We start from the raw sequence: 22,360 nt of genomic DNA, 5'->3' as shown, positions 1-22,360 counted from the left end.
GGCGCTATCGAGCCGAAGTTCCAGTTTTGAGTCATTCAAGTCATATCAGGCAACTACATCTTTGCCTTTAATTGTGTGTGCCAAGTTTAGTTACGTGTCGAGCATGCTTAGTCCCTCAAAAGTGACTTTGTTGTTGACCGCGAAGGATGGATCGCCACGGCAACAGCGTTACACGAAACATCAAAATCTTTGGGGGCTGACATCATGAAAGTCTTATGTTTGTCTAGAAGTAATTGGAAGTTGATCTGATTGACCGACTAAGAGAAGCAAGCCAAAGTATAGAAATATTTACTTCATGTTGCCATTAGGTGGCGCTATGACTCTAATTAAAAATTAGACTGCACATGTCTTCAGGCCTGGAGGCTGATCAAACATGTGAAACCTGGAAAGGATCTTATCATGTGGAGTCGAGTTACATCGGTTTATTCGGTCACGGCGAAGGATCGAACTTCTGCGATGGACCGACGCTACGCCGTTCAACGGATCCTTACAATCTTCAAGGTGATGCATTATCAATGTCTTAAGTCTGTTCCGACGCATTTTGAGAGGGATCTGAATAATCTGTGAGGAGCACGGTGTACAAGTAGAAAACATGTAACTTCCTGTTGCCTCTAGGTGGCGCTATGACTAGGATGAAAATTGATCATATGGATGTCTTCAGGGTCAGGAGGTCATGGCATATGAGAAATATGGAGTAGATTCCATCATGTACGGCCGAGTTAAAGCAACTTCCATTTTCATGGAAAATGGTGTCTCTTTGCCGCTGCTCTGCGCTCACATAGTTCGATATTTTGAAAATCCTTTGATAACTTTTCCCTGCAAAGGTCTCAACATCATATTGCCCGAATGTGAAATCAATCGTGTGTAATCTCTAGGAGGAGTTCGACAGAATACAACGCCTGAAAACAAGTGTGTAAAATTTCAAGTCAATCGGCCATAGTTGGCAAAAAGCGTAGCCTTTCAGCCTAAAGGGGGCGCTATAGAGACATTTTCTCAGACTTTTGGTCGACACCCAAATTATATTAAAATTTTTGCCGAGTCAGATGGGTGTGCAAAGTTTGAAGAATGTAGGTTTATCCCAAGCACCTCTTTTCCCTGCGCATAGGTCAGACAGACAGGCAGACAACAGACAGACAAACAGACAGCTGACAACAGACAGACAGCTGACAGACAGACAGCTGACAGACAGACAGCTGACAACAGACAGCTGACAACAGACAGACAGCTGACAACAGACAGACAGCTGACAACAGACAGCTGACAACAGACAGACAGCTGACAGACAGACAACTGACAGACAGACAGCTGACAACAGACAGCTGACAACAGACAGACAGCTGACAACAGACAGCTGACAACAGACAGCTGACAACAGACAGACAGCTGACAGACAGACAGACAGCTGACAGACAGCTGACAACAGACAGCTGACAACAGACAGACAGCTGACAACAGACAGCTGACAACAGACAGCTGACAACAGACAGCAGACAGCTGACAACAGACAGACAGCTGACAGACAGACAGACAGCTGACAACAGACAGCTGACAACAGACAGCAGACAGCTGACAACAGACAGCAGACAGCTGACAGCAGACAGCTGACAGACAGACAGCTGACAGACAGACAGCTGACAGACAGACAAACAGACAGCTGACAACAGACAGCTGACAGCAGACAGCTGACAGACAGCTGACAACAGACAGCTGACAACAGACAGACAGCTGACAGACAGCTGACAGACAGACAGCTGACAGACAGACAAACAGACAGCTGACAACAGACAGGCAGACAACAGACAGCTGACAACAGACAGCAGACAACAGACAGACAGCTGACAGACAGACAGACAGGCAGACAACAGACAGCTGACAACAGACAGCAGACAACAGACAGACAGCTGACAGACAGACAGACAGCTGACAGACAGACAGACAAACAGACAGCTGACAACAGACAGGCAGACAACAGACAGACAAACAGACAGCTGACAGACAGGCAGACAACAGACAGACAGACACACAGCTGACAACAGACAGCAGACAAACAGACAGCTGACAACAGACAGACAGCTGACAACAGACAGGCAGACAGACAGCTGACAACAGACAGACAAACAGACAGCTGACAACAGACAGGCAGACAGACAGCTGACAACAGACAGACAGCTGACAACAGACAAACAGACAGCTGACAACAGACAGGCAGACAGACAGACAGACAGACAGCTGACAGACAGACAGCAGACAACAGACAGGCAGACAGCTGACAAACAGACAGCTGACAACAGACAGGCTGACAACAGATAGACAGACAGCTGACAACAGACAGCAGACAACAGGCAGACAGACAGCTGACAACAGACAGCTGTCAACACACAGCTGACAACAGGCAGCTGACAACAGGCAGACAGCTGACAGCTGACAACAGACAGACAGACAGCTGACAGACAGACAGACAGACAGCAGACAACAGACAGGCAGACAACAGACAGACAAACAGACAGGCAGACAACAGACAGGCAGACAGCTGACAAACAGACAGCTGACAACAGACAGGCTGACAACAGATAGACAGACAGCTGACAACAGACAGCAGACAACAGACAGACAGACAGCTGACAACAGACAGCTGTCAACAGACAGCTGACAACAGGCAGACAGCTGACAGCTGACAACAGGCAGACAGCTGACAGCTGACAACAGACAGACAGACAGCTGACAGACAGACAGACAGCAGACAACAGACAGGCAGACAACAGACAGACAAACAGACAGCTGACAACAGACAGGCAGACAACAGACAGACAAACAGACAGCTGACAACAGACAGCAGACAGCTGACAACAGACAGACAGCTGACAACAGACAAACAGACAGCTGACAACAGACAGACAGCTGACAACAGACAAACAGACAGCTGACAACAGACAGGCAGACAGACAGACAGCTGACAGACAGACAGCAGACAACAGACAGGCAGACAGCTGACAAACAGACAGCTGACAACAGACAGGCAGACAACAGATAGACAGACAGCTGACAACAGACAGCAGACAACAGACAGACAGACAGCTGACAACAGACAGCTGTCAACAGACAGCAGACAACAGACAGCTGACAACAGACAGACAGCTGACAGCTGACAACAGACAGACAGCAGACAGCTGACAGACAGACAGACAGCAGACAACAGACAGGCAGACAACAGACAGACAAACAGACAGGCAGACAACAGACAGACAGACAGACAGCTGACAACAGACAGGCAGACAACAGACAGACAAACAGACAGCTGACAACAGACAGGCAGACAACAGACAGACAAACAGACAGCTGACAACAGACAGGCAGACAACAGACAGACAAACAGACAGCTGACAACAGACAGCAGACAACAGACAGCTGACAACAGGCAGCTGACAACAGACAGCTGACAACAGACAGCAGACAACAGGCAGCTGACAACAGGCAGCTGACAACAGACAGCTGACAACAGACAGCAGACAACAGACAGCTGACAACAGACAGGCAGACAACAGACAGACAAACAGACAGCTGACAACAGACAGGCAGACAACAGACAGACAAACAGACAGCTGACAACAGACAGCAGACAACAGGCAGCTGACAACAGACAGCTGACAACAGACAGCTGACAACAGACAGGCAGCTGACAACAGACAGGCAGCTGACAACAGGCAGCTGACAACAGACAGGCAGACAACAGACAGCTGACAACAGACAGGCAGCTGACAACAGGCAGCTGACAACAGACAGCTGACAACAGACAGGCAGCTGACAACAGGCAGCTGACAACAGACAGACAGCTGACAACAGGCAGCTGACAACAGACAGGCAGACAACAGACAGCTGACAACAGACAGCTGACAACAGACAGCTGACAACAGGCAGACAGCTGACAGACAGACAGCTGACAGACAGACAGGCAGACAACAGACAGGCAGACAACAGACAGCTGACAGACAGACAGGCAGACAACAGACAGGCAGACAACAGACAGGCAGACAACAGACAGCTGACAGACAGACAGACAACAGACAACAGAGGGGTGGTCACGTGTTTTGCCCATTGTTGGTTACAAAAGGTACTTGCTGAGTGGAAGTACTCACTTATCCAGCAGCAGGTGGATAAGCAATGTAACAGGTATGTGAGTAACTCAATATGTGTTATGTACACTGTAACAAGATTACTGTAGAATTTACAGTAAGTTGCTGGCAGCAATTAGCAAGTAAGTAGCTGCATTCTATTTTACAGTATGCTTACTGTAAAATTAATCACAGTACCTATGGAATACTGTAGTCATTTTTACAGTAATAATAATAAAAAGTCCAAGACTGACTTTACTGTATTGAACTGAATCCTCTCCCTGGACGGTCAGCTTCTCCATGAACTGAGTCTCTTCCTGAACTGAGTCTCTTCCTGGGCTGGAGTCCTCTTCCCTGCAGTGGAAGGACAGAGAGACATTGGTTACCGATTCCCATAATAAATACCACAATATGTTTCTACTATGACGATGTCAGCCTATGTGGTGTTTAGTCTGGTACTGGGATCTCACCAACATGATGAGCCTTGAGGCTCTGCAGGGACACCTGGGCCTCAACATCAGCCTGGTGGAGGTTTCCTGCAACACAACATAAACAGACAATAGTACCGTATTTATTAGGAGAGACATGAAAGAATATTTATTTATTATTATTCATTTATCAAATAAAGGTGTATTTAGGGGGAAAGTGAGAAAGTGAGAAGATAAGCATTGTTTAGTCTGGAAGGTGTGGTTCACGTGGGGGGACGGGCACATGAAGCAGGACAGAGACGGTTCCAGAACTATAAGGGGGGGATATGATCAGCAATTGTATATGTTTAAATGTCTAGTGTGGAGGATATCATAAAGTCTTGAGGCAATCAGATGTAAAACACAATATGTATAATTGATTAAAGTTGCATGTCGGTCGGATTAGACACGAACACGACAGGAGGGTTAAGCTAGCAGCAAAGTATCCACGTTTTACCAGCTGGTGCAGTCTGCCCTGTAGAGTTAGCTCAGAAAACACACGCATGTTGTGTAAAGGTCTTACCTGACCTGTTGTGTAGTTCTGGTTCACCGTCAGTGGTGCTCGGTAACGTTACCCACGTCACGTTGTGCCGCACGGTAGCTAGCAAGAGAGAAAAGAGTCAACACTTCTCCATGGAGCTACGAGCTAGCCTTAGCTAACGAGCACTAACACGCACACGCACACACACACACACACACACACACACACACACACACACGACGACGGGGTCACACATAACCGATTCTAATTAATTTACACGTTACACTAAACGCATGCCACGTATCAACTAAGCCAAATGATTTATATCACAATATAAAGTGCAAATACTATATTTTGGTAATATTAGTAACACTAACGTTAGCTCTACTAGTGCAGGGAAGTGTCTCTACTTCCCTCTTAAAGTCACGCAGCGTTACACGGTGACTTTACTGGAGAAGACTGTGCTGTCATTGTGCTGTCATTAATGTACAGTTGCAAATTGCTGGCAAAAAGGAAATATGAAGGAATAATAATGAGCTTCGCTACCTCGCTGTTGCTGAAGTTGAAGTGGACTCTGGTCAGAAATGTTGTAGCTCTTGCTCCAAAATGTTGAGAAGCCTCTCCTTCCTCTCCTCTCGAGAGAATAAGTGTCCATCGGCACACAACGTTATAGTTACTGTCATCTTTGTGTAACAACGTTATAGTTACTGTCATCTTTGTGTAACACGACGTTATAGTTACTGTCATCTTTGTGTAACACGACGTTATAGTTACTGTCATCTTTGTGTAACACGACGTTATAGTTACTGCCATCTTTGTGTAACACAACGTTATAGTTACTGTCATCTTTGTGTAACACAACGTTATAGTTACTGCCATCTTTGTGTAACAACGTTATAGTTACTGCCATCTTTGTGTAACACAACGTTATAGTTACTGCCATCTTTGTGTAACAACGTTATAGTTACTGTCATCTTTGTGTAACACGACGTTATAGTTACTGCCATCTTTGTGTAACACAACGTTATAGTTACTGTCATCTTTGTGTAACACGACGTTATAGTTACTGCCATCTTTGTGTAACACGACGTTATAGTTACTGCCATCTTTGTGTAACACGACGTTATAGTTACTGCCATCTTTGTGTAACACGACGTTATAGTTACTGTCATCTTTGTGTAACAACGTTATAGTTACTGTCATCTTTGTGTAACACAACGTTATAGTTACTGCCATCTTTGTGTAACACAACGTTATAGTTACTGCCATCTTTGTGTAACAACGTTATAGTTACTGTCATCTTTGTGTAACACAACGTTATAGTTACTGCCATCTTTGTGTAACAATGTTATAGTTACTGTCATCTTTGTGTAACAACGTTATAGTTACTGCCATCTTTGTGTAACAACGTTATAGTTACTGTCATCTTTGTGTAACACAACGTTATAGTTACTGCCATCTTTGTGTAACACGACGTTATAGTTACTGTCATCTTTGTGTAACAACGTTATAGTTACTGCCATCTTTGTGTAACAACGTTATAGTTACTGTCATCTTTGTGTAACACAACGTTATAGTTACTGTCATCTTTGTGTAACAACGTTATAGTTACTGCTATCTTTGTGTAACAATGTTATAGTTACTGTCATCTTTATGTAACACAACGTTATAGTTACTGCCATCTTTGTGTAACACGACGTTATAGTTACTGTCATCTTTGTGTAACAATGTTATAGTTACTGCCATCTTTGTGTAACACAATGTTAGTCTACTGTCATCTTTGTGTAACACAATGTTATAGTTACTGTCATCTTTGTGTAACACAATGTTAGTCTACTGTCATCTTTGTGTAACACAATGTTATAGTTACTGTCATCTTTGTGTAACACAATGTTAGTCTACTGTCATCTTTGTGTAACACAACGGAGGAAACACAATGTCGCTTCCCCCTCTGTCTGCATGACAGCTAAACCTAACGTCTGTGTTGAAAATAATGTTAAAACGGATTATGGTGTATTCCCTCTCAAAATTACTGTATTGTGATTCACAGCAACATTTATTTACAGTAAGATTCACCCGGGAATGAATGTTGACCATGATGCATTGCAGATCCACAGCAACATGCTGTATAGGAGTTCTACAGTAAGAATATGGCCAGTATACAGTAATATTACTTTGAAAACTACAGAAACTTGTTACAGTGTATGTTATATTGTTTGTCAATCAATTTAGTTGGTTTTGTTGCATGTTTTGTGTCTGCAGTAAGAACAAAGTATTTGGTTTCCTGTTTTGAGATATGGTGCTTTTATTCTGAAGGCGGAGAAACGTAGTTGAAACGGAAGTCTCATAGTGCGCCGTTTAACGGCTAAAAGTTACGTATTTAACGGTCAATTTGAATGGAAAAAGAAACGGAATCAGGACTCCCCCGAAGAAGCACGAGTTTTTACTTACTCACTTACACAGCAGCAGGTAAACAAATCAACAGGTGTATGTTTTATCTGGCTCACGCCGCCATCTTGCCCCGCCCCCTTGGCACGGATATGTTGCTGAAGAACGTTTGGCTTCGAGGTGCGTGACGTCACTTTGAATCATCAAAGGACGGATTGGGTCCAGATCCATCATTGCGTAGGACCCCTGCTCGAGAGACTGTGTCATAGATAGGCATCGGATAGACCATGCGGGCCCAGCGTGGGTCCAGACCAGAGGACTAGAGGCAGCAGAAGAAGAGCACGTACGGCGCCATGAACTCTGAGGCTGCCGACCCCCAGAACCGACGAACCCTCTGCACAAGGCGTAAAATCTACCCAGAGTATACGTTCCAGCAGCCAGCGGTTAGTCGGCCCAAAGTGGAGAAATCCTCGCCATCTGAGAAACCCAAAAGACTCGGCTCACTTAAGACAAGCAAGTCAAAGAACAAGTACAGGGACGTCTGCGAGAAGACCGAGGACCTCGGTCGCAGACTCGCAGAGTCGGATGCAGAGCTGGTGAAGGAACGGGCCAGGCGCCTCCTGATCGCCGAGAACATCAAGGTTCTGGAGCAGAAGGCCGCCCAAGACCTGCTGGATGAGCAGCAGCGCTCCAACGCCGCTCAGGCAGAGTGCGGTGACTTGGTAACCCGGTTAAATAAGCAGATCTTGGATTTTAGCGGAACCATTAAGGATCTCACTCAGGAGCTGAAAGCGGCCGGGTACCAGCTGGAGAAGGAGCGGGGCGAGCGCCTCCTGATCGCCGAAGACATAAAGGTTCTGGAGCGTAAGGCCGCCCAAGATCTGCTGGATATGGGAAAGAACTACGACCTAACCATGAAGGCCCTCATGGCGACCCAGTACCAGTTGGTGAAGGAGCGGGGCGAGCGCCTCCTGATCGCCGGGAACATCAAGGTTCTGGAGCAGAAGGCCGCCCAAGACCTGCTGGATCAGCAGCAGCGCTTCAACGCCGCCCAGGCAGAGTGCTGCAGCGCGGTGACGCTGTTACAGGAGCAGAACCTGGATGTGGGGAAAAGCTATGCCATAACTACCAAGGCCCTCATGGCGACCCAGTACCAGCTGGCGAGGGAAAGGGACGAGCGCCTCCTGGTCGCCAGAAACCACAAGGTTCTGGAGAAGAAGGCCGCCCAAGACCTGCTGGATATGGGAAAGAACTACGACATAACCATGAAGACCCTCATAGCGACCCAGTACAAGCTGGAGAGGGAAAAGGCCGACTCCCAGCAGAAGGCCGCCCGAGGCCTTCTCCGTCAGCAGCGGGGCTTCGGCGGTCGGAGGGCGGAGCACCAGAAGACGGTGGCCCTGCGGACGCCACGGGTCCGAGGGCTCAGCGGGGGAAACGGCAAAATGGCCGCACTAAGCGTCCCCCTCGCCTCTAAGGCGCCTGAGCCCGGAGGACCGGTGGAGGTAGCTTTCGTCTCCGGCACAGTGGTCGCCGCCCTCCACCCTCCCTCTCCGCCACCGTCGCCACCACCCATCTCTAATGGAGAGGAGGAGGGTTCTTCAGTGTGAAGGGTCATCCTCGTCGTTGGGTTTCACGCTTGGTGATCAGGTTTCCCAAATAAAACAACTTGCTAATGCTAATTTAGAGTCTCCAATAAGCCTCTCATTTATTGCACTCTGTTGTATGTTCATTGTTAAATGTAATAAATAAATGGTTCTAATTCTAACCGTCTTGGGTTTAACGCCTGGTGATCAGGTTTCCCAAATAAAACAACTTCATGACTAATTGGAGATGCTAATTCAGAGTCTCTAATTAGCTTAACAGTTTGCCCCCAAAGAACTAACAAATACAAATTAGTTTTACAAATCATATCTATGTTCCCGCTTCTCAATATCTACAGTATTATTACAATTGTACGACATTATGATACATTAATGTATGTCAAATGTATAAATAACAAGTTTACAGTAAATTCAATGTTCATATTTTTACACTCAATATTTCTTCTTTTTTTTTTTTTACACAATATTTAATATTTAATTTAAGTCAAAAGAATAACTGGATGTATACAATGGTAAAAATATAATAAATGAGAAACATAGCTTTGTTGTTGTGACATTTGTGTGTTTCTTACTAATTTCATTCACTTAAAATAAAAATCAACTTGAGTTAAGAAATATCATTTATGAATATGACATTTTTCATAATAAAAAAAACTCAACAGTGCATATCACATTAAAAATAATATGTTGAACCTTAAATCATGATTTGGTGATATATTATACTGGTTATTAATATGTTATATTATACAGGTTATTAATATTATATATTATACTGGTTATTCATATTGTATATTATGCTGGTTATTAATATGTTATATTATACAGGTTATTAATATGTTAAGACGCATTGATCTAGTGACGCAGAGTCTTCAGAGGGAGTCGTCCATCTTTCCAAGAGACGATCTTTGACGCGCGTCTCCGACGTGAGCGCGTGAGGCCGAACAGGTGCATTGTGGGAAGCCGCCTGTGACGCTGTCTGTTTATTTCTCGACGCCTGAACGCCGCTTCTCTCTGCGCGGCGCAGCGGACATGTGAAGCGGAGCCGACATTAAAGACGCGCTCGGTTTCAGAGAGCCACTTCCGGGGTGCAGCGGGACGGAGGGAGCAGACATGGAGGCCGGGGAAGGTGAAGGTAAAGCCCGCAGAGCAGCGCTGCGCCCCGGGAGCCGCTGGCTGCGCTCACCAGCAGCTCCGTGCAAAGAGCCGAGGAGCATGATGCACTGCAGCCAATGCTCCTGCTGCTGCACATGAGCACAGGAGCAATGCACTGGGTTCTCCTGCTGGGTTCTTCTGCTGGGTTCTCCTGCTGGGTTCTCCTGCTGGGTTCTCCTGCTGGGTTCTCCTGCTGGGTTCTCCCATCCTACATGTTCTGATGATGACGTCATCCTCTGCATCCCACAGCACACGTTCAAACCCTTAGAGGAGACCAGGCTGCAGAATCAATGACTTATTTTAAAACCCATTGTTATAGAGTTGTGTTTACGTGATGTCGTCCTTCTATGATGCAGCTCTTTTGTTCCCCTGCTTTTGTTTGTGTGTTTTATTCATGTATTTGTTTGTTTGTTTTCTCCTCTATTTGCTCTTTTTGGTTATTTGTTTACCGGTATTTAAGCTATGTCTATGCTTAGCTTGTAGAGCAATTTGTAAACTTTGTTTTTAAAGGTGCGATATAACTAAAGTTATTATTATGAGTTACTCTGACACTCACAGCTGACCTCTGCCAGGTGTCAGCGGGGCCACGCCCAGCGAGGAGACCAACGGAGCCGGGAACCTCATGGACTTCCTGGACGAGCCTTTTCCCGACGCGGGAACGTACGAGGACTTCCACACCATCGACTGGCTGAGGGAAAAGTCCAGAGACACGGACCGCCACCGCAAGGTGTGAGCCGCCGCCTCCATGGAGCGCCTGTGGTACGCAGGTGTGGGCGCCGCCTCACGAGCTGCTCTCTCTCTCCAGATCACCAGCAAGAGCAAAGAGTCCATGTGGGAGCTGATCAAGAGCCTGCTGGACGCCTGGTCCGGGTGGGTGGTGATGCTGCTCATCGGGCTGCTCTCAGGTCAGTCAGGAGGGACGTGGGGTCTCGAGCTGCACAGGGGTCAACCTGGAACAGTCATGGAGTTTTAAAATGTTTATTTCCAGGCCTGGAAAAGTCCTTGAAAAAAATTAAATCCGCAAAAGTTTAGTAAAAGTCATGTAAATGTGTTATATTCATGTGTTCATGTAAATGGGTTATATTCATGTGTTCATGTAAATGGGTTATATTCATGTGTTCATGTGTTCATTTACGCTGAGTTTGAAATAATTAATATGCTTTTAAAAGAAAGACTCAAAATACAAGCAGGCATACATACAGGCATCTATATAAATGTTTATTCTTTTAATCAAATTATTGTCTCATTCATTTGTGTCATTAAGGTTTACTGTATGCTTTGTGTTCTCATTGTTAGTTTAAATACTACATTTACTCACTTTACTGTTTACACCCTGACTTCACTAAATGTTTGTCATGACATTTGGTTAAAGTCATGAACTCATTGGTCAGAATGTGTTTGAACCCTGTCATGGTGGAGGGAGGGAGGGGGCGTGGCTGGAATGTGATTGGCTGCTAATACGAGAGAAGAACACGCCCCTTTTGGAGCTCTGTCAAAGTGGATGAAGGTCTCTAACCCTCTGACGTAATTTTCTCGATTTTACATAATTTCTTAAATTCACCTTTTAAAGACACTTACATATGAGATACATATCCATGTGTTACATCAAACATTACAGAACAATCTCAGCTCTCTATATAATGAGGCACCATTGTCATAAGGCCCAACTGTAAAGAAATAACATGGCTCTAAAGCTGACATTGAAATTGAAATTCTTCATATCTCTTGTGAAAACATAACTTTACTCATGTGGACGAACTGTTTTGGTGATGGACATTGGTTTACCAAAGGTCTAGGGTTCACAAAAGCAGTGGAATATATGAATACAATGGTAGATACATGTAAATAATTGTCTAATGCCAAGTTTTGTATTACCGTTTTGTTGCGTAGAAGTGTTGTCTGTCAACATGAGAGAGGGACTGATATTTAATGGGACTGAGGAATGACTTCATACTACAGACCAAGCTCCATGGTGCACATGAGCATTAAGCTCCTCCCACACCTCAAGTCCACAGCGCACATGAAGCGGAGTCTGGTCTTCTGCAGGTACGCTGGCCGGGGTGATCGACCTGGCGGTGGACTGGATGACCGACCTGAAGGAGGGCGTGTGCCTGTCGGCCTTCTACTACAGCCACGAGCAGTGCTGCTGGACGTCCAACGAGACCACCTTCGACGACCGGGACAAGTGCCCCCAGTGGCAGACGTGGGCGGAGCTGATGACGGGCCACGCCGAGGTCGGACCCGGGAGGAATCGAACGCGTGCAGCTCGTCCTCTCGCGGGCGGAGAAGGAATTCATTGCGCTGTGTGTTTGCTTTCTTTCAGGGAGGCGGGGTCTACGTGCTGAACTACTTCCTGTACGTCCTGTGGGCGCTGCTGTTCTCCTTCCTGGCCGTGTCGCTGGTGCGGGTGTTCGCTCCGTACGCCTGCGGGTCGGGAATCCCAGAGGTGAGCGACGCCCGGCCGATGGCGCCACGCCGGGCGTCAGGAGATTAGTGTTTTTTATATATGAATTATTTGTAGGAATGACTTAATGTACAATAGACCTCACAAATAAGGAGTGAAAGGAGAACATACCAGACAGCCACAAGGTGAGGGTACACATTACAGCCCCCCTCCCTTTCCCAAAACAAATACACACAAGGCAATTTCATACACAAACAGAAAATTATAAAAGCAACCAAAACCCAACATCAACAACTGGCTGTTAAGTGCTTTCAGTGACAGATAATATTGTAGAAACATGCTTATTCTTACTGTCCCACCTTCTCTGACCTTCAACTCTCTCATTAACATGTGGTTAATTCGCTTTTTCGCGGCGGAAAGGGGGCGCGGCTTTTTCTGTGGCTTAACTCCGTGAAAACGGTTACCATTTCCTTCATCCACCGTAGGAATAACCACTGGTTCTGCTTTATACTTGTTGTGGAAGTCACGCAAACGTCGGGACATCAAACTCCACGGTGTCTGGGTTCATAATATTATCCGTAGTCCCACAGCAGCGTCTGAATGAAGCCGCTAGCAGCGCTACTTCAGGACCAGCAGCAGTTTGATTCAGTCACGGCAGGACGGGTGATGATGGGCGGAGCTTCTCAACGCTGATTGGCTGACGCAACTCAGGCGTCAGGCAAATTATTTCAACTCAAAAAGCGTTGCGAAAAAGCGAACCCTTCACGTCTGTGCATTGACTTGCATGTAATCTACTCGCGCGAATAATTCTCAACTCCTTTGGTGTGAACGCAGCATTTAGATGTGTTTTTTTCTGCAGATCAAGACGATCCTCAGCGGCTTCATCATCCGGGGCTACTTGGGGAAATGGACCCTGCTCATCAAGACGGTCACGCTGGTTCTGGCGGTGTCGTCGGGCCTCAGCCTGGGGAAGGAGGGCCCGCTGGTCCACGTGGCCTGCTGCTGCGGGAACCTCTTCTGCAGCCTGTTCTCCAAGTACAGCAAGAACGAGGGCAAGCGGCGAGAGGTAGGGAACCGAGCGGACGGAACCAGGAAGCAGAAGTTCAGTTCCTGCATCTGCTGACTTTTTGACCTCTGACCTTGCAGGTGCTATCGGCTGCAGCGGCGGCCGGCGTGTCGGTGGCCTTTGGGGCGCCCATCGGGGGAGTTCTGTTCAGCCTGGAAGAGGTCGGTTAAATGTTGTCTCTGAGGGGCCGGTCCAGCCCTCATGCCGGTACCCTCTCTAACGCGGTCTGTCCTGCAGGTCAGCTACTACTTCCCCCTGAAGACTCTGTGGCGCTCCTTCTTCGCCGCGCTGGTCGCCGCCTTCACGCTGCGCGCCATCAACCCGTTCGGCAACAGCCGGCTGGTGCTGTTCTACGTGGAGTACCACACGCCGTGGTACATGGCCGAGCTGGTGCCCTTCATCCTGCTGGGCGTGTTCGGCGGCCTGTGGGGGACCCTCTTCATCCGGGCCAACATCGCCTGGTGCCGGCGCAGGAAGACCACCCTGCTGGGGAAGTACCCGGTGCTGGAGGTCATCGTGGTGACGGGCGTCACCGCCGTGCTGGCGTTCCCCAACCCGTACACGCGGCGCAGCACCAGCGAGCTCATCTCGGAGCTCTTCAACGACTGCGGCGCGCTGGAGTCGTCGCAGCTGTGCGACTACGTCAACAACCCCAACATGAGCCGGCCCGTGGACGACATCCCGGACCGGCCGGCGGGGCCCGGCGTCTACAACGCGCTGTGGCAGCTCGCCCTCGCCCTGGTATTCAAGATCGTCATCACCATCTTCACCTTCGGCATGAAGGTAAACTGGACCATGTTCTAGGGCTGACGGTGTGAATCTTTCATATTCTGTCATCGCCGTGACAACTGTTGTCTTCAGCAGGCAGCAACATGTAATGTTCACCGTCTGAGCTACTTACGTGTCATGTTATAACTTTAGTCATGGTTAAAACTTTAGAACAACAATTAATGACCCACAGTTTGTGACACAAACAATTTGTAACACTAATAATTGTACATTTATGAAATGACACCGCCGAACTGCATGCTGGGTAAAGCTCGTCCACGATCACAACAAGAAGAAACTGTGCTGCAGGAAGAGACAGACTCTTCTGGGTTTTTTCTACCTACATTCCCCTGGGTCCTAAGTCCCTCCAGTTTATCTTCCTAACACCCTCTATGTACCAAACAGCTGCTCACCACTCTAACAGCTGTTCAGTTGGTCGATGGTCCTTTTCAGCGTCAATGAATGAATGTGTTTACTCTGAAAAAAATACCGTGATATACCGTGAAACCGGCAGAATTATACAAAATGCCGTGATATGAATTTTTGGCCATACCTCCCAGCCCTACGATGTTCCCAAATAAAACCCGCCCGTGTCCTCGCTCGCCGCCTGACGCTCCCATTCCCTCTCCAGATCCCGTCGGGGCTCTTCATCCCCAGCATGGCGGTGGGCGCCATCGCGGGGCGCATCGTGGGCATCGCCGTGGAGCAGATGGCGTACCACCACCACGACTGGCTCATCTTCAAGAACTGGTGCCGGCCCGGAGCGGACTGCGTCACGCCGGGGCTCTACGCCATGGTGGGCGCCGCCGCCTGTCTGGGTGAGCAGAACCGAGGACGTCGTCGGGTCAGATCTCTGATTGGGTGGTTGCGCTTTGGCGTTGATGAATTGATCTAAAAAGGTTGTATTTGCTCCAGGATTCATACTCACAGGCTTCTTTGTTCTGTTATTGTCTTCCTTGATTAATCAGTTATAGTAACTCTTGAATGATCGATACGCAGGAGCCAATAATCCCGCCTAACCAGCCGCCTGTGCTCCGTCCCGCCAGGCGGCGTGACCCGGATGACCGTCTCCCTGGTGGTCATCATGTTCGAGCTCACCGGCGGCCTGGAGTACATCGTGCCGCTGATGGCGGCCGCCGTCACCAGCAAGTGGGTGGCGGACGCCTTCGGCAAGGAGGGCATCTACGAGTCGCACATCCAGCTCAACGGCTACCCGTACCTGGACGTGCGGGACGAGTTCACGCACCGCACGCTGGCCACCGACGTGATGCGGCCGCGCAGGAACGACCCGCCGCTGGCCGTGCTGACGCAGGACTCCACCACGGTGGAGGACGCCGAGGCGCTCATCAAGGACACCGACTACAACGGCTTCCCGGTGGTCATGTCCAGGGAGTCGGAGAGGCTCATCGGCTTCGTGCAGCGCCGGGAACTCACCGCCGCCATCAGTAAGTGCCGCTTAGTCGCTCTCGGAGTTTGAGGCTCCCGCGAAGTCCGTGAGGGTTCGGTTCTGTCCCGCTGCCACGTCGTGGATGTTTGAGTCTCTCAGGCATGTCGACCCTTTATGAACCGCATAGATGCCGACTTTGCCGAAGGGAATTACCCACAGTTCATAGCAATGTGACGTCAAACACGCAGTTCCCAATAGAAGCACGGAGACGTAAAAGAACTAAGAGGTAAACAAAGAGGCACGTGATGAAATACCTTTACATTGCAACATTAAAACACATGAAATCAGAGGAATGAAAGCAGAAATTATATTTATAATAATTATTTTACATTCATCAAACATTTCATTTTAACAAAATGAGTAAATAGATAATTTAAAATGACTTCTCATCTCGTGAGGAAGACGATCAAATCAGTGTATAAAATAAATACACCATATGTTGTTATGTAGTCACGTGATGTTGCAGCAAAGTGCTGTCACTCATATTCACACCATCGAGCCCTGAAGCCTCTCACCTCAACACTTAGAGGAGGTCAGTGGGTCCCTGAGGGTTCTGGGTTCAGGGTTTAGGGTCTGAGGGTTCTGGGTTCAGGGTTTAGGGGACATTGGGCCTCGGCCCGATGGCGGCGTGCTAACGGACTCCTCCCCCCGACAGAAACGGCCCGGCAGAAGCAGGACGGCGTGGTGAGCAGCTCGGTGGTCTACTTCACCGAGGACGCGCCGCAGCTGCCGGCCAGCAACCCGCAGCCGCTGAAGCTGCGGCGCGTCCTGAACCTCAGCCCCTTCACCGTCACCGACCACACGCCCATGGAGACCGTGGTGGACATCTTCCGCAAGCTGGGCCTCCGCCAGTGTCTGGTCACCAGGAGCGGGTAGGACTGGGTCTCGGCACGAGTCATGAAACGCACGGGAAGTCAACATGGTGACCATCTGATCTGACCTCTGACCTCTTCCCTCAGGCGGCTCCTGGGCATCATCACCAAGAAGGACGTCCTGCGGCACATGGCCCAGATGATGAACCAGGACCCGGAGTCCATCATGTTCAACTAGCCGGTCTCCGCCCGGAGGGCTTTGTTCCGCTGCCATACGTGTCTCCAGGTGTTGTCACTCCTCCGTTCCTCCTGGAGACAGACGGACTGTTTCCTCTGAAGCGGTCGAGTCCGTCTGCCTCCAGGGTCTCGTGTTCATTCCACTAACTAACGTTAACTAACGTTAACTAACCGGTTTATCAACGGGCTCTGGTGTCTCTGAAGAGCTGAAATCATCTCAATATAACTGATATTTATTCTTTAAAGTAACGTCTACTGTAGTGAAACCCTGACTCTGGATCAGAATCTCACTTCTAAACACCTCACCTGAGCAGGTGTTCGTGTATATGTATATATATGTATATATATGTATATGTATATATATATATATATATATATATATATATATATATATATATATATATATATATATATATATATATATATATATATATATATATGTATGTGTGTGTGTATATATATATATATATATATATGTATGTGTGTGTGTATATATATATATACATGTATGTATGTGTATGTATATATATATATATATATATATATATATATATATACATATACATATACATGTGTGTGTGTATATATATATACATACATACATACATACATACATACATACATATATACATACATACACACATATATATATATATATATATATATGTGTGTATGTATGTATGTATGTGAATGACTGACGCCTCAGTGACATTGTCGTTCTGCTGAAAGCAAAGTTTTCCTTCATTTAGGAGACGAAGGTAAATAAATAACGAGTTGTAAATGTAATATTTCCACTTAAACAGAAATAATCCTAAATTGCACAACCTGCTGCACGCCGTGTTCCTCTGCCGTCGGTTCATAGCTGGAAACTAAGTTTTAATAAACACTCCATGTCGTCTTTAAATGCCAAGAGAATGTACTGAAGAAGTAACTGTTGTGTATATTTATTGTCATTGTTTCCTTTAAGTTAAACACTAACTGTATTCCTGCTTATTCTTTATTTGTATCCTAAATGTTGATGACATGCTCTAAAAGAAAACCCATATTTGCACTTTTTTTTTCTCTTTTTTTAATTTGTAATTGAAGTGATTGAAAAATAAACAATGTTGAGCAAACACATGTGAGTTTTCTTCTTTGTGACATTGTGTTTTAGTGAGTTAACACCATTAAAAAGACCATCAGTTACATGAACTTAAATAAAACTCAAAGTATTAACCTTCATTACAAATATTCATCTTTCAAAACAGCCTGGAAGATGGAAATAAATATTACACATCAATCTAAATAATGACTTTATGCACCTAACCACATTCAGGTCATTTAAAAGATGTGTGCAATAATACATATCTCAATTGAACATCAGCCAAAATACACCCAATACAATATTTTTGATAAACTGCTATTTATAAAACTCAAAGTTATTTTCAGACGTCAGAACTTCCTCTGACGCTGAAGAAGACGTCAGCTGACTCGAGCTGGTTTTGAAAGCCTTTTGGACTAGAGTGCTGCTCCTCCTCCTCCTCCTCCTGTGGTCCTCCCCTCCTCTTCCTCCTCCATCTTCTCCTCTTCCTCCTGCTTGCTGGCTCTCTCCAGGTCAGAGTAGAAGTCCAGAGCTCGTCTCACCGGCTCCAGGAGATGTTTCTGTGCAACGAGACGACTTCAAACCTCCAGAAGAGCAGTTCAGCTCTCACCATGTCATGTGACCTGTCATGTGACCACCCACAGGACATGTGACCTGTCATGTGACCACCCACAGGACATGTGACCTGTCATGTGACCACCCACAGGACATGTGACCTGTCATGTGACCACCCACAGGACATGTGACCTGTCATGTGACCACCCACAGGACATGTGACCTGTCATGTGACCACCCACAGGACATGTGACCTGTCATGTGACCACCCACAGGACATGTGACCTGTCAAGTGACCACCCACAGGACATGTGACCTGTCAAGTGACCACCCACAGGACATGTGACCTGCTGACCACTTTACTTACTTACTTGCTTGCTCCCTTGCTTACATACTTGTTTGCTTACTTGTTTGCTTACTTGTTTGCTTACTTGCTCACTTGCTCCCTTACCTGTTTGCTTACTTGCTCACTTGTTTGCTTACTTGCTCCCTTGTTTGCTTCCTTGCTCCCTTACTTGTTTGGTTACTTGCCCCCTTGTTTGCTTACTTGCTCACTTGTTTGCTTACTTGCTCCCTTGTTTGCTTCCTTGCTCCCTTACTTGTTTGGTTACTTGCCCCCTTGTTTGCTTACTTGCTCCTTTGCTTACCTATTCCCTTACTTGTTTGCTTACTTGCTCCCTTGCTTAGTTGCTACCTTACTTTCTCCCATGCTTACTTGGTCCCTTACTTGTTTGCTGACTTGTTGACTTGCTGACTTGCTCCCTTCCTGACTTGCTGACTTGCTCACCCCCTTGCTGACCTCCCTGTATTCTGGAGCAGGTATTGACTCATTGATGAGGAAGCGATCAATAAGCAGCCTCCTACCTCCAGCCCGGGGAACAGCTTGGTGACCTCGGTGAAGAGCGGCAGCAGGACGAAGCGGATGAAGCCGGTCTGAGAGGACGGCTTGGACACTTTGTCCCGGTCCATGAAGGGAGCCACGGGGAGCCCTTTGAGCTTCTCTGTGTCGCTCTGCACCACAACAACAACAACAACAACAACAGTGTCATGCTTTGACCCTCTGGTCACGTGTCACTTCCTGTGCATTGATGCGTGAGGATCCGCCCACCTGGTTGAAGAACTCCTGCAGCAGACAGTCCAGCCAGGGCTCGGCCACCGCCATCGGCCTCGCCTCGTTGGAGATGTCGCTCACCTTCACCAGGATCTTCATCAGCTGGAAGCACACGCACAATGACTTCTACACATACCTACACACACACACACACACACACACACACACACACACACACACACACACACACACCTACATCTACACACCTACACACCTACACACACACACATACACACACCTACACACACCTACACATCTACACCCACCTACACATCTACACACCTACACACATACACACATACACACACCTACACACACACACACACACCTACACACATCTACACACCTACACACACACACACACCTACACACATACACATCTACACACCTACACACATACACATCTACACACCTACACACACCTACACACACACACCTACACACATCTACACACCTACACACATCTACACACATACACATCTACACACACCTACACATCTACACACCTACACACACATACACATCTACACACCTACACACATACACACCTACACACATACACATCTACACACCTACACACACATACACACACCTACACACCTACACACATACACATCTACACACACCTACACACCTACACACACCTACACATCTACACACATCTACACACCTACACACACCTACACAGCTACACACACCTACACACATCTACACATCTACACACATCTACACACCTACACACACCTACACACATCTACACACCTACACATCTACACACATCTACACACACCTACACACCTACACATCTACACACATCTACACACGTACACACACCTACACAGCTACACACATCTACACACCTACACATCTACACACCTACACACACATACACACATCTACACACCTACACATCTACACACATCTACACACATCTAAACACCTACACACATCTACACACCTACACACACATACACACCTACACATCTACACACATCTAAACACCTACACATCTACACACATCTACACACACCTACACATCTACACACATCTACACACACCTACACATCTACACACATCTACACACACCTACACATCTACACACATCTAAACACCTACACATCTACACACATCTACACACATCTAAACACCTACACACCTACACACCTACACACCTACACATCTACATACATCTAAACACCTACACATCTACACACACCTACACACATCTACACACATCTAAACACCTACACACATCTACACACACCTACACACACCTACACACCTACACACATCTACACACCTACACATCTACACACATCTACACACACCTACACACCTACACATCTACACACATCTACACACGTACACACACCTACACAGCTACACACATCTACACACCTACACATCTACACACCTACACACACATACACACATCTACACACCTACACATCTACACACATCTACACACATCTAAACACCTACACACATCTACACACCTACACACACATACACACCTACACATCTACACACATCTAAACACCTACACATCTACACACATCTACACACACCTACACATCTACACACATCTACACACACCTACACATCTACACACATCTACACACACCTACACATCTACACACATCTAAACACCTACACATCTACACACATCTACACACATCTAAACACCTACACACCTACACACCTACACACCTACACATCTACATACATCTAAACACCTACACATCTACACACACCTACACACATCTACACACATCTAAACACCTACACACATCTACACACACCTACACACACCTACACACCTACACACATCTACACACCTACACATCTACACACATCTACACACACCTACACACCTACACATCTACACACATCTACACACGTACACACACCTACACAGCTACACACATCTACACACCTACACATCTACACACCTACACACACATACACACATACACACATCTACACACCTACACATCTACACACCTACACACACATACACACATCTACACGCCTACACATCTACACACCTACACACACATACACACACCTACACACACATACACATACCTACACATCTACACACATCTACACACCTACACATCTACACACCTACACACACATACACACATCTACACACCTACACACCTACACACACATACACACACCTACACATCTACACACATCTACACACGTACACACACCTACACAGCTACACACACCTACACACATCTACACACCTACACACACATACACACACCTACACACACATACACACACCTACACACCTACACATCTACACACCTACACACACATACACACATCTACACACCTACACATCTACACACCTACACAAACATGCACACATCTACACACCTACACACACATCTACACACCTACACACCTACACACACCTACACACATACACATCTACACACATCTAAACACCTACACATCTACACACACCTACACACACCTACACACACCTACACATCTACACACATCTACACACATCTACACAGCTACACACACCTACACTTCTACACACACCTACACATCTACACACACCTACACACATCTTCACACATCTACACACCTACACATATACACACATCTACACACCTACACACACCTACACAGCTACACACACCTACACCTCT

The 22,360-nt window shown here is 46.8% G+C and overlaps 2 protein-coding genes across 3 annotated transcripts in view; one reads left to right on the top strand and one right to left on the bottom strand.

The window, feature by feature from the left end:
* The first annotated feature begins 11,051 nt into the window (after positions 1–11,051).
* Positions 11,052–17,182, top strand: LOC306752881 (H(+)/Cl(-) exchange transporter 4). Of its 2 annotated transcripts, XM_079236709.1 has the most exons (10): positions 11,052–11,106; positions 12,248–12,435; positions 12,525–12,647; positions 13,465–13,671; positions 13,752–13,832; positions 13,909–14,454; positions 15,071–15,257; positions 15,486–15,884; positions 16,542–16,758; positions 16,846–17,182. In XM_079236709.1, the coding sequence occupies exons 1-10, from the start codon at positions 11,082–11,084 to the stop codon at positions 16,934–16,936; spliced, it is 2,064 nt and encodes a 687-aa protein (XP_079092835.1). In that variant the 5' UTR covers positions 11,052–11,081; the 3' UTR covers positions 16,937–17,182. The 2 variants fall into 2 exon arrangements, with proteins under 2 accessions (XP_079092835.1, XP_079092836.1); XM_079236710.1 differs by lacking the exon at positions 13,752–13,832.
* A 1,250-nt stretch (positions 17,183–18,432) lies between these two features.
* Positions 18,433–22,360, bottom strand: part of LOC306752951 (high affinity cGMP-specific 3',5'-cyclic phosphodiesterase 9A-like) — a gene marked incomplete at both ends in the record, with an annotated part of 35,416 nt that continues 31,488 nt past the window's right edge. Inside the window, 3 exons of the mRNA XM_079236784.1 lie at positions 18,433–18,576; positions 19,436–19,582; positions 19,680–19,784. Coding sequence (XP_079092910.1) covers positions 18,433–18,576; positions 19,436–19,582; positions 19,680–19,784 — 396 coding nt within the window. The remainder of the gene's footprint in view (positions 18,577–19,435; positions 19,583–19,679; positions 19,785–22,360) is intronic.

This window comes from Taurulus bubalis (assembly GCF_910589615.1).
Source record: "Taurulus bubalis genome assembly, chromosome: 21".
Classification (NCBI taxonomy): Eukaryota; Metazoa; Chordata; class Actinopteri; order Perciformes; family Cottidae; genus Taurulus; species Taurulus bubalis.
This window is presented reverse-complemented; position numbering and strand designations above follow the sequence as displayed.

Bases quoted from the DNA above. Each gene is read 5' to 3' on its own strand.
- LOC306752881 (XM_079236709.1), top strand. From the start codon at position 11,082: ATGCTGCTCATCGGGCTGCTCTCAG. The intron at 12,436-12,524 runs GTCGGACCCGGG...GCTTTCTTTCAG, and splicing joins TGATGACGGGCCACGCCGAG to GGAGGCGGGGTCTACGTGCT. The intron at 14,455-15,070 runs GTAAACTGGACC...TTCCCTCTCCAG, and splicing joins TCTTCACCTTCGGCATGAAG to ATCCCGTCGGGGCTCTTCAT.